Source organism: Bacillus rossius, chromosome 15 (assembly GCF_032445375.1).
Source record: "Bacillus rossius redtenbacheri isolate Brsri chromosome 15, Brsri_v3, whole genome shotgun sequence".
In the NCBI taxonomy this organism is placed as follows: Eukaryota; Metazoa; Arthropoda; class Insecta; order Phasmatodea; family Bacillidae; genus Bacillus; species Bacillus rossius.
The window spans coordinates 22,953,732-22,969,504 of NC_086342.1; the positions used below are offsets into that span (position 1 = coordinate 22,953,732).

At 35.3% G+C, this 15,773-nt stretch overlaps 1 protein-coding gene across 2 annotated transcripts in view; it reads right to left on the minus strand.

Moving 5' to 3' along the window:
- Positions 1-15,473, minus strand: part of LOC134539371 (dynein heavy chain, cytoplasmic) — a 142,494-nt gene extending 127,021 nt beyond the window's left edge. For both annotated transcript variants that reach the window (XM_063381359.1, XM_063381360.1), the window contains exons 1-6: positions 15,071-15,473; positions 12,087-12,186; positions 11,499-11,672; positions 5,281-5,536; positions 3,932-4,118; positions 1,588-1,808 (exon numbers count right to left, since the gene is read on the minus strand). In XM_063381359.1, coding sequence (XP_063237429.1) covers positions 1,588-1,808; positions 3,932-4,118; positions 5,281-5,536; positions 11,499-11,672; positions 12,087-12,186; positions 15,071-15,314 — 1,182 coding nt within the window. In that variant the 5' untranslated portion in view covers positions 15,315-15,473. The remainder of the gene's footprint in view (positions 1-1,587; positions 1,809-3,931; positions 4,119-5,280; positions 5,537-11,498; positions 11,673-12,086; positions 12,187-15,070) is intronic.
- Positions 15,474-15,773: the final 300 nt, after the last annotated feature.

Consider the following 15,773-nt stretch of genomic DNA (forward strand, 5'->3'; position numbering starts at 1 on the left):
ATTGAATCTGAATAATAAAATTTTGGAATAAGTTCTTTTCTACCATTTTTATGACAGTTTGAAGTCATAAAATAAATAATCATACATGGGTTTTTGCAATGGCAATAAATATTTCACATTAATGGTAACAAGATGATAAAACACAGTACGGTTTTTAATTTTTGGTAAATTTTTATTTTGTGGTGGTCACAAACTGTTCACTGAATGCATATTTTCAACTTAAAAAATTTCCAGATTACATATTAACCCACATTCATAAACTGAAGCCATTCAGCTGTTGACTATGCTGGTACCGTATTTACCCGCAGAAGGGTTGCCCCTGCATATGGATCGCATCTATAATTATGGGCATAAAACTCTAACATTTTCACCATAAGGGTCACCCTTGAATATTGGTCACACCGTCACACCATACATCTATCTCCAGTAGAATACAAGTGAAGTCTTTATGGTCCATGTCTCAGCTTATTTCTGTGTAAGAAACATATCACTGATGTTGACCCTTGGTCCTTTGTCTCTCTCCTCTGGATCCTTAATGACCCTTCCTTCGCCCCCAAACACCAAAATAACAAAAAATACAAAAGAAAAGAATACTATTTTTTATACCTGTTTTTCCTTCCGACTTATTGTATTTTTTTTTACCCGTTCCCTTCCTCAAGCGAGAAATGACGACACGCTACTATTTATTGTCAATATTTTTTTTTGTCAGCTCTTGGAATAAAAACATGCACGCCTTTTACACCAGTTTTGTCATGGAATTTTGCAATAGAAAGTATGGGAAATCTCACACAAAAAACGTTTGGACACAGTTGCATCACAAAAACCTGTTGAGATAGACACGTGATTGTGTACTGTGCCAGTTCAAGGTCATTTACAGTGAGAGGTCATTTACACTGCTGCATCGTCATATGCATGCACCCCTCCCCCTCTTGAAAATGTCAGCACGGCTGCAAGACAGCCACGTCACTTACTGGCAGTGGCCGAGTAGTCGCCCGACAGGCAGAAGAAGCTGATTAACGGCGCAGTTCACAATGCTTCACACACACTGCCGAAATATTTTAACTAAAAAATTTGCTCTTATCTGTAAAACATTTATTAAAAACCAACACAGGCTAATTATTTAAGCACATATTCAGCCATACAGTGCAAAATTAGTATTTTTTTTTAACCCAAAATGAAAAACTAACCTAAGGATTATCCTACATGTTATTTAACAAAAAAAAATCTGCATAAAATGTGCTACCAATATGCGGGTAGACACATTATGTTAATTATACTCTGGTTAGTTACATCAGCCCCATTTATATATATTTACTGTGTACGCTTTTTATTGTATAACAATTACTTTTAACCTTAACGTTCAGAGTTACACGATGTGACATGCAACAGCTTTACTACTCTTTGAATGTAATTGAATAATTATTATTCGAGGTTTAAGTATTTGAAACTGAATCAAATACGGATACTGCATTATTCGTTTTGATAGTTTGAAATTTTGAACATTCACACAGGCCTGCTTGGAACCAAGAAAACTGGACACAGGATTACTGTGCGCAGAAACATTTCTATGTAGTTTACAGTTCCAACCTTGAGCAGTTGTGATCCCAGGTCGCGCGAAATGGCCTCTACGAGACGCAGCGCGCGCTGGATGGGGTACTTGGTGGTCCGTATCTTCCTCAAGTGAGCGAAGATCAGCTGCACCGCCGAGCGAATTCTGTCCAGCTCAGTTGCAGAAAGCAAGTCGTTGATAGGGAAGTCTTTCATCAGCGGGTTGTAGTCATTCACCGTGGCTAAGGCCTGTTTCAGACCTGAAATCAGGGTTGAAATATAACCATGGTTGTTTTTTTTTTTAACATTGGTTTTATGGTTTAAACCTGGCTTTTTTTTTAGGTTTAAACCACGTTTTATTTATTACGTTGGTTATTTTGGTTCTCCCCATGTTCAAATGAAAGGCATACAACATCCTGCTTTCTGCCACTCATGTTGAACCAAAAAAGTTATAACATCAAAGAAAAGAAGACCAGCCATTCTGCACATCTGACTGGGACTTTTAACCACAGTAATGGTATTTCCCCACAGGAGGCTTCTTCACAAATGGGTGTTTCTCACAGAATGGGGATTTACATTACGGTCTGAGATTTCCCACAGAATACAAATTAACTTCATAATATTTTTAATTTTAGAGGAGTATTTAGCTGGGTATTATTTACACATTATTCAGATAATTTAAATGGTAAGAACTTGATTAGTACCTACATAATTTTTTCTTCCTACAAATCACAATAAACTTTATTGACCAAACTTTTGTTGCTATTAGAGTGGAATTAGATCTTTCATTAAAATTTTTTTTAAGATATTCTATTTAAAATTACATTATTTAAACAAAAAGACCTTTTGGTTTTTATAAAAAAAAAACACTTGGTGTAAACTGTGTTTTAAAACATTGTTGGTTTGAATCAGCCAAACCTGTCTGAAACCAAAATAAATTACTCGTGAGATGCACTAGTATGTCAGACTAGACAACCAGAGCCACATCTATTTAAATATAAAAACCTCATGTGTACTCAACTTAACTAGCTATTTTTTTTCTATTTTTTTTTCTATTTCTATTTCAGGTAAAAAATTTTCATCATGATTTTTACAAACTGCAAATAATGTGTATCCAGTGATTGCAATTATAACAAACCAGACCTCCGGCTAGGTTGAATTGGTCTGGCTGAATCATGCACAAACAATAGAAGAAATTTTGATTTAATATTGACAAAAACGTTACAGTCGATGACGGACTGCTGAAATGAAGTCTAACAGCCGTTCCTGATTTACTGCTTTTTATCATCTTCACAAAAAATTTACAAGTTACAATGGCCGTCAATTTCCATCAATGGAAACAAGTACATGGCAAAAAAAAACATAAACTTGGAGAAAAATAATGCTAATTGCGCAAACAGCTCAGTTCATCTCTTAGGCACGATATTACAAACTAGTCATCAATTAAATCCATTGGTTGCTTACGACCCACGGTACCACTAGCAGAGAGACCATGGTCTGCTTGGCACGGCCATAAATAGATTAAAAAGGCTCCATCAGGCCATTGCTGCCACCTGTGCTCGAAAAATTCTAGTAACTGTCCAAAATAAAGTTAAAAACAGTGCGGCCGGGACCTCACGCCTGAAATTCTTCTCTCCCCTACATTAACATAGTCAATTTGGCAAGCCGCCATACAAAATGTCTACTCTCACAGATTCCCAAGTAACGACTAACAATGGGGTCCTACGAATCTAGCTTCTTGCCCATTGGGGAAAAACTGGACTCGTGACACACCATGATGACTTGCTACGTCGTCTACAAGACCCATCACATTATCGATTTTCCCAATGCTCAAAAAATTGTATGTAAAACCCAAATTTATAGCTTTATTTTCATGTATAATACATTAAAGTTTAAAGGGGAGAAATATCACAATAAACATAATTTTCACTTTCACATCACCAAACTGTTGGTTCATGACCGTATGATTTACCATGGCCCATTGCACCAAAAAAAATTTCAGTTTTTTTTTACAATGGCAAACGAAGCTGCAGTGACCACACACTCACGCAGTAATCTATGATAATTAAACTACACACTATTCGCTTCAACTTTCTGATGGCTTGCTATTAAATATGACACTGTTGCAACTTAAACTGCGGGAAATGCTTTCACATAAAGCGGAAAATAAATGAATTAATAATCTAGGGAAAATAAAGGTGCAAGTAAAAAAAAAATACATTAATCACGTGAATTCGTAAAACCCAGGTATGTAAAAATTAGGTTCTACTGTATGTGCAATGTATTTATTTTAAAAATGACCAAATAAAAATAATTACATATCAGATTTAAAATAAATATATATGTACATAATACATATATTATTTCATGTTAAATTACTTACCAGTGTCAGTGTCAAAACTGACAGTAGCGTGGAATCTTTTTCCATGTTTCAAGATATCCAATGTCAAGGCCACCTCAATACTCTCTCTTTTCTCTTGTATTCTGTGCAGAGCTCTCTCCAGATTCAACCAGAAACTAATCTCTTGAAGTGCCGTGCCAGATGAGGGATCTCTGTCCAACTTTGTGACCTAGAAAATAATTTTCAGAAAATTTGGTTAGCATTGGTGGTATTTTAAATACCACACTTAAGAAAAACCTGTTTTTGAAGTGAAACTTCTTTGGACGCGATGAGTAAAATTTCAGGGCTGAATTTTAATGCAAATTTTCGTGAAACTTAGTTGTGAAACATTTCTGATGCATAAAGGCCAGAGAATGGGTACTTTGCTAAAGAGAAATAAAGAGACCACTATACTACATATGTTGCTGGGCTAGTTTTCGTTCACCTCTTTATGTGATAATTCATCCCCTGCCAAAAAAAAAAAATACAACCAAGAAAGATAGATAAATGAAAGAATAAGACCGTGTATGTGAGCAAGCGCTTGTTTCAGAAAATAGATATAGGTATTATGGCTGTTGCTTACTCTTTAATAATCTGTATCTAAAACAGTATCAGAAAAATATCACTATCAATGAACAGCATTACCTGCATTTAGAAAACTTAAATTAAATTGTTGTTTGACTTAATAATTGTAAATTGCAATCATTAAGCTCTCTTCGATAATATTCTTGACAACTGCACACAATGAGTCTGAATTTACAATTACCTCGAAGACTTTATATGTATTCATATTATGTATTAAACCTTGTATGAGACTTGACTATTATAAAAAAAAAATTTTTTGAACTTATTGAATGGTCACATATGGGTTCACAAATGGTTTGCAGAGCTTCTGAAATAAACCAGACGATTTAAAAAAAACTACATCAAGATATCTGAGTGACATCTGTTTATAAAGTGCATTTAAGAATACTCTTTCTGAACTGTATTTTTAGAACAGTGAAAATTGCTGAAGCATGTGTTTTCAGAATAATGATATTTAGGCATGAAATTCTCGGTACAGAATCTCAAAAGCACTCTTGATTCCTAAGCCATATAATTTTATGGTAGCCACTCAAATCTCATAGTTGCCCTATGCGGCTATGCCCAACAAGAAAACTGCACACCAGTTCGGAGCCATGCACTTACTGGAGATACCGCGCTAGAAGCACCAGCACACGTCACACTTATCATCCCGCCTCAATAACACAAATACACCCTGGACTAGGTGGACCCCTTAAAAAGGAGTAATACAATACTACCGATTTTAAAAATAAAAAAGTCTGTAAATGAGTATCCGGAACTTCCCGAACCTTCTGTATCTCCTTGATCCACCGGTTCACGCCGGTCTGCAGCTGGTTGAGGAAGGTGGAGTCCTCGACCTTGTCGCCCAGGTCGGCGACCTTGGGCTTCCGCCCGTCCTCGAGGCAGCGCTTGATCACCGCCACGACCGCCGGGTGCACCTGCAGGGTGATCTCCGGGATGTCTATGTTCTGCTGCAGGTGCAGCAACCCCATCTCCAGCTCCGCCATCTTCTTCTCCACCGACGGAGCCATTTTGTCCCCGTCTCTGCCGAACGATGGAACGAGGTTAAACCGAGTTAGTCAGTCGCCCGCCTACCCGGGCACTCATACAATGTGCAGAGCTTCAGGAAAAAAAATTGGTTGTCTGTAAAGTCGGTTTACGGACGATAGTTTAACGTGACAACAGTAATAACAGAACATGGATGAAATGATTGCATACTTTTATGAATAAAATTGAATCATTTTTATTGAATTATCACTATTTTGTATGGCTACAAAGAAGGAGTGAAATAAAATCTACAATTTAATTTATAAATTTACTTTTATTTGCACTCATTAATTCAAATATCTTTATTACTTTAACGAAGAGATTATTTTAACTGTAACTTTTATACATGTTTGCTATTTAACTTCTTCCAATCTGTGTTATTCTGTTAAGGGTAGGACGATGATAGGAAAAGTAGGAAACGAATGGGAGTGTTTCAAGTTTAATGTGCCTCAAAAAAGTCAAATTGATGGTTGTTCCAATCGAGTGGAAGAGAGATAGATGCGGCGCAAGCGTACAATGAGTGTGACGGGACACATTGTAACGGGACACATCGTAATGGGACAATGTGCGTTACGGGACACTTTTTCTTGCGTGCAGCCGGTTTTCATCGATTTATTAGGCGTTGTCACGTCAAAAACTAGTGGGTTTCATACTGCTCGAGATATCCTATTGGTGTCTGTTTCTGTATACTGTTTATAAACTGTACATATAGAAGAGTGAAAATGGCTGAAACATGTGTTTACAGAATAATTTTTAGGCATAAAACACCAGGTAGTGATTCTCTAAAGCACCCAAGGGACTTGCATTACATCTTTATCTTAATTTCATGTAATATTGCAGTTACTACTCTCATCTAAAAGCTGCACGATGAGAAGACTGTACGCTTAGAGTCTACACCAAGCTAGAAGCACCAGCGAGCGTTGCACTTATATTCCTGACTAATTGACAGAAATAAACCTCTGACCAGACGGACCCCTTACCTAAAGTAAAAAGTCTTTGATCTGGCACGTCCGAAATGGTGGCCATATCGATTTCGCAATTTTGCCAGATTATCGAGCATCAATATAATTTTTAATTCATGTACAGAAAATGTCAACACAAAACTAATAAAATTTCCCTGACCAAAACTTCAAAATTTCTCTGACAAACTTTTATTTCTAATTTACCTAGTTTGCTATTTTCTGAAGGAGATAAAGAAAATACAACCCTCAATATCTACATAGCTGGCTCTCCACTTTCTTTATTTCAAACAAAACTTTACAACTCTATACACTAAAAAACAATTCGAAAAAAAAAAAATGCGCACCAAAGCCTGAGTGACTGCAGATAGAACATCCCACTATTAGATTGCAGGATGGAAGTAAATGGGTGCTTTCTCTATTTTTCTAACACATGTCAACTGCCGTACGGCTGTCCTTGTTTTTGTGCACGCTGTTGCCAAATTTAATTAGTATTTGCTAATTAAGTTATTAGATATTGTTTATTTATCAATTTTCGTATGAATTCAATTAATGTGTGTGAATTGTTCCATGTTTTAAGTTGGAAAAAAAAAGGCAATTTATTACAGGTTATGAGAATGACAGTAGGTGTACACCTAAAACATTAAAAATTACTAAAATAGATCCTTAAAATGCTTCTCATGCACTCAGAATCCCAAAAGAGTACATCTCCTCCAACTTCCTCGTAACGTTATAGAGATCCGACAAAAGCACGCCATAAGCAGTGTACCAAAATCTAAGCATGAGATGGTCTATTGATAATTTATTACATTTTCCCTTTAATTACAATCACTAGCAAATTTCCAACTTTTTTTTTTTGTATTTAAAGTAAATTTCCTGACTTTCCTGATCCAACTCTTAACTTCACTGACTTTTACCTAATTTACTAATACTTTCCAGAATGTGGACATCCAGTACAAAGTAGAAAGGAATTTCAAAAAAATGTACTAAGCTGCTCTACAAAAATAAAATAAAAATATAAAGGAGTATTTGTCATTACAGGATTTTACCACGAAATATGAAATTTCACATTAAACAGGCAATAAAACAGGAGACAATGTACTGAAATTGAAACCTACAGAAACGATAAACTCTGATGAACTCAAAAAGCAGGCAGCACAGCAACGCGACCTGGCGGCCTAGATCGACGGCAGATATCCACCCGAAAAAACAAAACGAGTGACTCATACAGAATGTGCCGAACCGTAGAATGATGGACTGAATACCTTTCAATGTAGCTTTGGTGGGGAAATTCCCGACGACAGTCAAACCCGAAACTTTTTGTAAGTGGGAAAGGTGGTGGTTGTTGCTATGAGGTGGTGGATTCCCTCGTAAAGCCCCGATCTCCCCCACTGATGCACACCAATGATACTCTCATCACCTTTAATGACACCTGACGTTCACAAGAAGTGAAGCCATTATCCATTCACCTGTTTAGTTTCTTTTGCTTTTTTTTTTTTTTTTTGTGCCCAACACGGCATTGAAAGTGAGGTGATAATATTCTTACCGTACGGCTTTTCTGTGAAGTAATAACAACATTCTGAAATTCCTTTTATCAAGAACTAGAGTGAGGTCATAAGAGATAGTAAGACACTATGTCAGAGTCCCCCGTGGCCTATAGCAAAGAACCACCCCGGAATACTGACAAGCCAAATGTTGAGAAGGGCCGTAACTGGAAAGTTTTGGGTGGGGTATGTAATACCTTGTAGTTAAATGGTGATTGAGAAATTTTCATTTCTGACCTATTCAAAAGTCAGTGAAAAAATTAAAGTTTCAACTCAGTTTTATTTATTTATTATTTTATTAACTTGGTTGTGTTTTGGGTTATATATTTAGATACTTTGGTTTGAATTGAATTAAGTTTTTCACTATCACTACTAGTAATACTATTCCAGATTATTGATCCATATTCAAGTTTTGATCGAATCAGAGCTGTGTAGAGGGATAGTATAGATTGGATTGGATGTATAGAAGGTAATGAATTTTATAAGTCTAAGAGTTTTTCTTGAGTGAGATACAAGGAAATCTATATGTAGATGAAAAAGAATTTAGAATCAAGTAGGATGCCAAGATATTTCACAAAAGGGGTCTTAAAGATAGGTAAGTTATCTATTTTATATTCATAATTTATGGGAAATAATTTTCTAGTAAAGGTTATTATGGTGGTTCTATCTTTGTTAACATGAACTAAGTTTAAGTTGCACCATTCAATAACTGAATTGATGTCCGGCTGGAGTAGATAATCATGGATGGATGAAATTTTCTTGTATATTTTTAGATTGTCTGCAAAAAGAGTGCCAATCGAATGATTTAAACCAACAGTTATGTCGACAATATAAATATTATAAAGTAGAGGTGAAAGTGTACCACCCTGTGGTATACCAGAATTAACCGGATGTAGATCAGAGTGTGCGTTTTGTATTGCTACAAAATATTTTCTGTTGTTTAAATAACTAGTCAGCCAGGATATATATTTATTACATAAGCCGAATTTAGCACATTTATATAGAAGAATTTGGTGAACTACAGTATCAAAAGCTTTTGCTAAATCGAAATAACAAGCATCAACTTGACCACGAGTTAAAACTTGAGAATAGATAGGGTTAAGAAACGAAACTAAATTGTTCGTAGTTCTAAAACCATGTTGAGAGTCAGATAGTTGATTTTTTTTAGTTAAAGATTAAATGTTTAAATATTATTTTGTCAAAAACTTTAGCGAAACCATTTAACAGATAAATTGGCCTGTAAACAGAGAAATTGACCTGTAACAGAGAAATTGGCCTGTACCAAACATAATTCTTTAAAAAAAAAATGCCAAGTGTGATAAATATACATGCAAATTGTTTTTTCCAGTACATTTCTTGACACGAATCCCACGTAGTTTCTGTACCCACCACTAGAATTCGCTGCTGGAGCAGCTAGGTCATCTACTGAATCATTACATTTGTAGACAGAAATTTTAAATTATATAATGAAACAGCTCCGATAAAAGCAAAAAAAAAAAAACTTGAAAAAAATACCAAACCCATGTTTTTGAACTGATTTTCAAAAAGGAATTTTATTAAAATACTGCCCATATTGTTAAAATTAATTTAATAGTTAACACTATTAAGTTCCCCATTGGCTTGGTGAACTTTGGTTAGCGCCATCCGCCACAGAAGGCAGCACTGTGGTTACACATTTCCGTCCCATGCGACTTCCGTTCCATTCACGAAATGACCCCTACCTAATGCTGTATGCAGAGAGCTAAGATGTTACACATCAAAATAGCATACTGTACAGTAGCACTAAAAACATAAAATTATACTTGTTTATAAAAAAAATTTGATCAACTTTAAAGGTCAGGCTAGGTCTGAAATATATTACTGTTTATTGCACCAGATGTTTTTTTTTGACATGACATCTAATAAATCGATGAACGCCGGCTGCACGCACAAAACAGTGTCCCATTACACACATTGTCCCGTTACGCTCATTGTACGTTTGCGCCGCATCTATATCTCTTCCACTCGATTGGAACAACCATTGATTTGACTTTTTCGAGGCACATTAAACTTGAAACACTCCTATTCGTTTCCTACTTTTCCTATCATCGTCCTATCCTTAACAGAATAACACAGATTGGAAGAAGTTAAATAGCAAACATGTATAAAAGTTATAGTTAAAATAATCTCTTAGTTAAAGTAATAAACATATTTGTATTAATGAGTGCAAATAAAAGTAAATTTATCAATTAAATTGTAGATTTTATTTCACTCCTTATTTGTATCCATACAAAACAGTGATAATTCAATAAAAATGATTCAATTTTATTCATAAAAGTATGCAATCATTTCATCAATATTTTGTTATGACATTGTCACGTTAAATTATCGTCCGTAAACCGACTTTACAGACAACCTATTTTTATACGAGACTTTGTGGTATCTTCATGTATACCACAACCAGTTTAAAAAATTTTTAAATGTTGCCTACAGACTACCCTAACCTACTTTCGTAGCATAAGAACCACGTGTTTAGGTAATTTCATTACTTTAGATGCACATTCAAGTTAGCTCTGAAGCATTAGGAAGCAGTTTAATGTCTTCAAAAATTTACGTAAGAAATTAATTGTTTTTCCAATCAGGTTCTCTGAGTTAGTTTTAATTATATAAAGAAAAATATAGCAAAATTATCATATGAATATTTTTTTCTTCTAGTGGGATATAGAAGGGGATTAAGGGTGGGGAACCATCACCCCCCATCACACCCCGTCTACAGCACTGCAAATGCACAGCAATTTTGGTAACCATGGAAAAATGATACCCAAGTCTTCTAGAATGAGAGTCCAGAGGCAAACCATTTACTTGAAAAAATGTTATATGCTCACACAATTTAGTTCTTTCTTTGCTTAAAGTTATGCATGATTAAATTTCAACACTATCATTTTTCACTTGCCTATAAATTCTAAACTATTGAGAATCAAACATATATACTTAGGTCTAAAAACACCTGGTAAACCAATTTCAGGACATTTTCATGACCTTTCATTAAAATTTTCTTACCCTTTTAACAAAACATTAATTATCCATTTTATATTAAACCTAATTAAACATAGTACAAACTTGATGTACTATTTGCAGGAACATGCAGGTTATTATGTTAGAAACCTAAAAAAATTTTCAGAAATCATTTCCAAGTGGGCAGGCTCCAACTGTTTGTATTAAATGTTCCACTATAATCTGAAGTGAGGCATCAAAAAAAAAACCAAATGGTAGTTAGCGAAACGCTCCTGGAAGCCGAAGTTTCTCGACTGCGTACTAAGGGATTTTTTTTCTTCAGTGAATTTCGTGACCAGTCCTTCAGTTTTGATCATTTTTTGGTGACTCCAAACATCCGTGACTTGTAAGACACCCTCCATACTGATGAAACCATACTCGGATAACAAAACTAGCATGCAACACTGGACGCAGTTGGCTTACCTGTCCGCACGGCCTGACTCCTTGACGTAGGACTTGAAAAAGGGCGCGATGGCCTTGCTGACGAAGGCATGCAGAGTTTCGTACGGCGATCCTTCACTGAAGTTGATGAGTCGCACCTGGCTGTTGATGCTTTTGTCGGCTTCCACAACGGCGCCTCTTTTCGTGCACACCAGACTGAGAAGAAAAAGTTACAATTACAATCAGCGTAAAGATATTGCAACTAATTAAGCAACACGCCATTTTAGCCATTACCTTGTCATTGTTATAATACAAGTGCTAGTCTTGGAAATTTATCTTGATAGCGCCATTTATTTTTGTCGTCATACATTTTGTCAGCAGATATTTACCAAGTGGTGTTTAATTGTGTTTCACAGTCACTTGTGTGATATTTTAAAACTACAAATAAAGTTTTTTTATATACCTGCCAACATTTATGACCACACAACAAAGGCTTAAAAGATATTGTGATGAAAATACAAGAATCAACCTGAAGCCAACGTAATGGTCTTAAAACTTAAATAGCCAACATAGTTTGAGAGACCAAACTTTAAAAAGTAGAATCTTAAACAGAAATGTTTACGGACATACCTTGACATTTTGGGATTGGTAAAATGGACTTCATTGGAAATAAGATACGTGATGGAATCCTTTTCCTCATCGCTCTCCGCAGCCTGATCAGAGTCCTCATCTGGAACAAATGTGACATTAGGTCAGGAATAAATTATGAAAATTACACCGTCTTCAAATTAAAAATATCAACTACAACAAGACACCCACTTTTTATTTAAATTCCTGTTTATAAGATACATTCCTGTCAACTATTTGATAGAAGAATATCCTAATTATTTTGCTGCTTTTATTTTTTTTTTCTCTGGATAGACTATTTTCAGGATAGTATTCCGATAACTACCCCTGCCTCACTATCACAAATACACCTCTGACTAGGGGAGGCCGATTAAGTTTCAACTTTGCCATCATGCTTCCCCCAAAACCCAAAAAATGTTGCTTCCGGAAAGCTACCAGGGTAATATTCTTACAGCACAGCTTTTCCATGAAGTAATACTAAAATTCAGAAAAACAAATTTTGCTGAGACAATCCTATATTTACCCTGAAAACAGCATTTCTATATTGGTTTATGAGGAATCACCGTTAATGGATTACATTACAATACCTGTGCACTGACGCGACCGCTGCATTTTTTTCCTTTTCCATGTGGGTTTGTGTGTAAATTTTATTTGAAGAACTATAGTCAAATTGTGAAAATGGTAGATTATGTTAGGTTAGCTACATTAAAAATACTTCAAAACAATGTGGACAGTTGGTTGGGTTAGTATAGCTACATAAAAAATACTGTGAAATCATGTGAACGGTTGGTTAGGTCAAGATAGCTACATCTTAAATTGGTAATTCCTAAGCAACCATTAAGAATATTTTACAGCATTTTTAATGTGGCTATACTAACCCAACCAACCGTCCAGAATGTTTTGAAGTAATTTTAACGTAGCTAACCTAACGTAATCTACCATTCTCAAGATTTAACATACGTTCTCTAAATCATACACACACAGAACCCACACAGGAAAGTGAAAAATGGCGGCAGCCACGTATATGCACACACACTGTAAAATAAGTATAAACAGTGATTTCTCAGGAACCAGTACACATTCATAAACGCTGTTTTTAAGGTGAATACAGGCACATGTCTAGTGTTTGGAAAAAGTATTTTCAGAATTTTATCATTACTTCACGGAAAAGCTGCGCTGTAAAAGTATTACCGCTGCTGGTTAAGTCAACAGAAAAACTTTGCCAGATCACCAGCTGGCATGTTACATAAGGATATTCCTTAACAGCGTATTTTCAGAATGTAACAGCAAACCACCGTAAAATCACCTTACCAATTCAACCTCAGGTACATCGCAGTTTCCATACCAAGGTATTACATAGGGCCACAACGCTCAGAAACTAGCATCAGAACAATCACCATAGGCCTTGCAACATTTTAACATAAGTATGGACAGTTTTTGTATTTTAATTCCACCACCATAGAGAGAAACCATGGGCCCAGGGGCAAATAATTTTATCAGGCCTCCTCACTCATTTATTGTACAACTTTTAAAAACCACAAATTAAAAAAAATCAAGGTACTTACGTATTTACGCCACCGCAGAACTACAGATTTTAAGTGGTTTATTCTCCATATCCAAAACACTTAATTCACGCATGTAATTGTTCCAATCTATAATAGTTTTATCTGATAAATCAAGTTGCTTTTCACAAAATTTTTTATGATTGCTTAAGAGTTACCAATTTAAGATGTAGCTATCCTGACCTTACCAACCATTCACATGATTTCACAGTATTTTTAATGTAGCGATACCAACCCAATCAACCATCCACAATATTTTTAAGTATTTTTAACATCTCTAACCTAAAGTAGGCCTACCGCAATTTTACATTATTTTTAATGTCGCTGTACTAACCCAACCAACTGTTCACAATAGTGCTTCCCTCAAACCAGTTGTCTTTTCTAAGTCTCACTTGTCGATCACACTGTCTTAAATTACATCTCCAAAACTTACCTTTACCAAAATAAAGTTTCATGTCATGGGGATTGGTAAATTTTCGTTTTTATGGGTAAAATATTTCGCTCCTGAAAAAACAAAATTGCATCTTGTTCTGTTCTTGGCAAATCCCAAATACGCCTTTTCGTAGCACTAAAAAATGGCATCAAAAATCAGCAAACAACAAGTCAACAAGGAAGCCAAAAGATAACTGCATACGCGTGCGAACAACAAGATTGCTCTTTATTGGCGCATTAGCGCAACTTCTGCTGCGGTGGCATTAATACGTAAGTACCAAAATCAAATAAATATAAACATTACTGTGGTCATAACTGTAAACATTATCTGGGTAAACTGAATTATTAAAAGAAATCTTGAATCTCAACCTTGGTCTTGGGGAATTTTTGTTATTTAATAGTGTAGTAGACTATTTACCACTTGAATTTGTCCTGATTCTGAAGAATCCTAAGTGTGATTTCCATATTACCCTTTTCAGACCTAAGGAAGTAACTTCTAGATTTATCAAAAAATGTTATTTAAAAAAAAAAATTTAATGCTGTGCTCCTACAGTATTACCCAAACTGTAGCTCTCTTGCATACTAATAAAGAATAAAAAAATTATCAGTCAATAGCGTGAGTGATAGTGTATTACAAAAAAAAGCAGTGGCAATCCTAAGCGCCATAGCCTGCACTTAGGGATCACATGGGATAGAAAAATGATGGAATGAATGGGAGGCATAACCTCAAGAAAAGCCACCAGCTCACAGAAACGTCCACTACGTTTCCAACTTGTGAAAAAATCCAAGTTTGAGCCCACCAATGAAAAGAGACAATTGAGACAGCTAAGGAACAGGGCCACAAAGAAAATGTGGTAGGTCACTGGCCTCTAAGACTACCGTACTACTTCCAACTACGGCGAACATAAGAGTTAAACAATAAGAGCGCTACAGTAGTCAACCAAACATATTTTTATAACATATTTAATTAATGGAACACAACAGAAAGTTTACCTTTAGAAGAGTTGCGCTGGATAAATAAACTTTGAGTTTGCGGGTCACTTAAAAATTTTTGAATACACTCTTGATTATTTCGATCGTTAAGTGCATTATTTAAAGCCGGAGACGAGTCTTCTTCCTCAGGCAAATGAATAAAAACAGCTTTCTTCAAGTAACTTATGAACGCTGAGAACTCAACAATAGGAACATTTTCAGAGGCAGCGGTGGTATCACCGCTCCCATCTAACGAATCTCCCATTGTAATAACAGTTTAATGAACTCAAAATTTAGGAAAACATCACGTTTACTTTAAAACTATCAATGCACTTCTTCTTTATTAATTTGCAATATAAAATATATTTAGACACTGTGCCCACACCCAAATGCAGACGTCATCCAATTTTTTGACATATTGCGGAAAAACGGTGATACCAATAGTGTCAAAACATATTATCGTACTTATATATTGCACAAGTACATCTCCCTACCCAAAAGTATCGTACACATAGTACATATACAATGACACAATGACAAATTGAAGTTTTTATTTCCACATTCAAAATAAAGACAAAATTTAAAATTATAAATTTTTTCTTGCAAAATAACTAAAAAATATCAATCTCGCAAGAAATAAAATATATTTTTTCTGTGAACTAAACATCTACTAGACGTACGACAAGTTTATGATTGGCAACAGTGAGAATCAAAATAATCAATA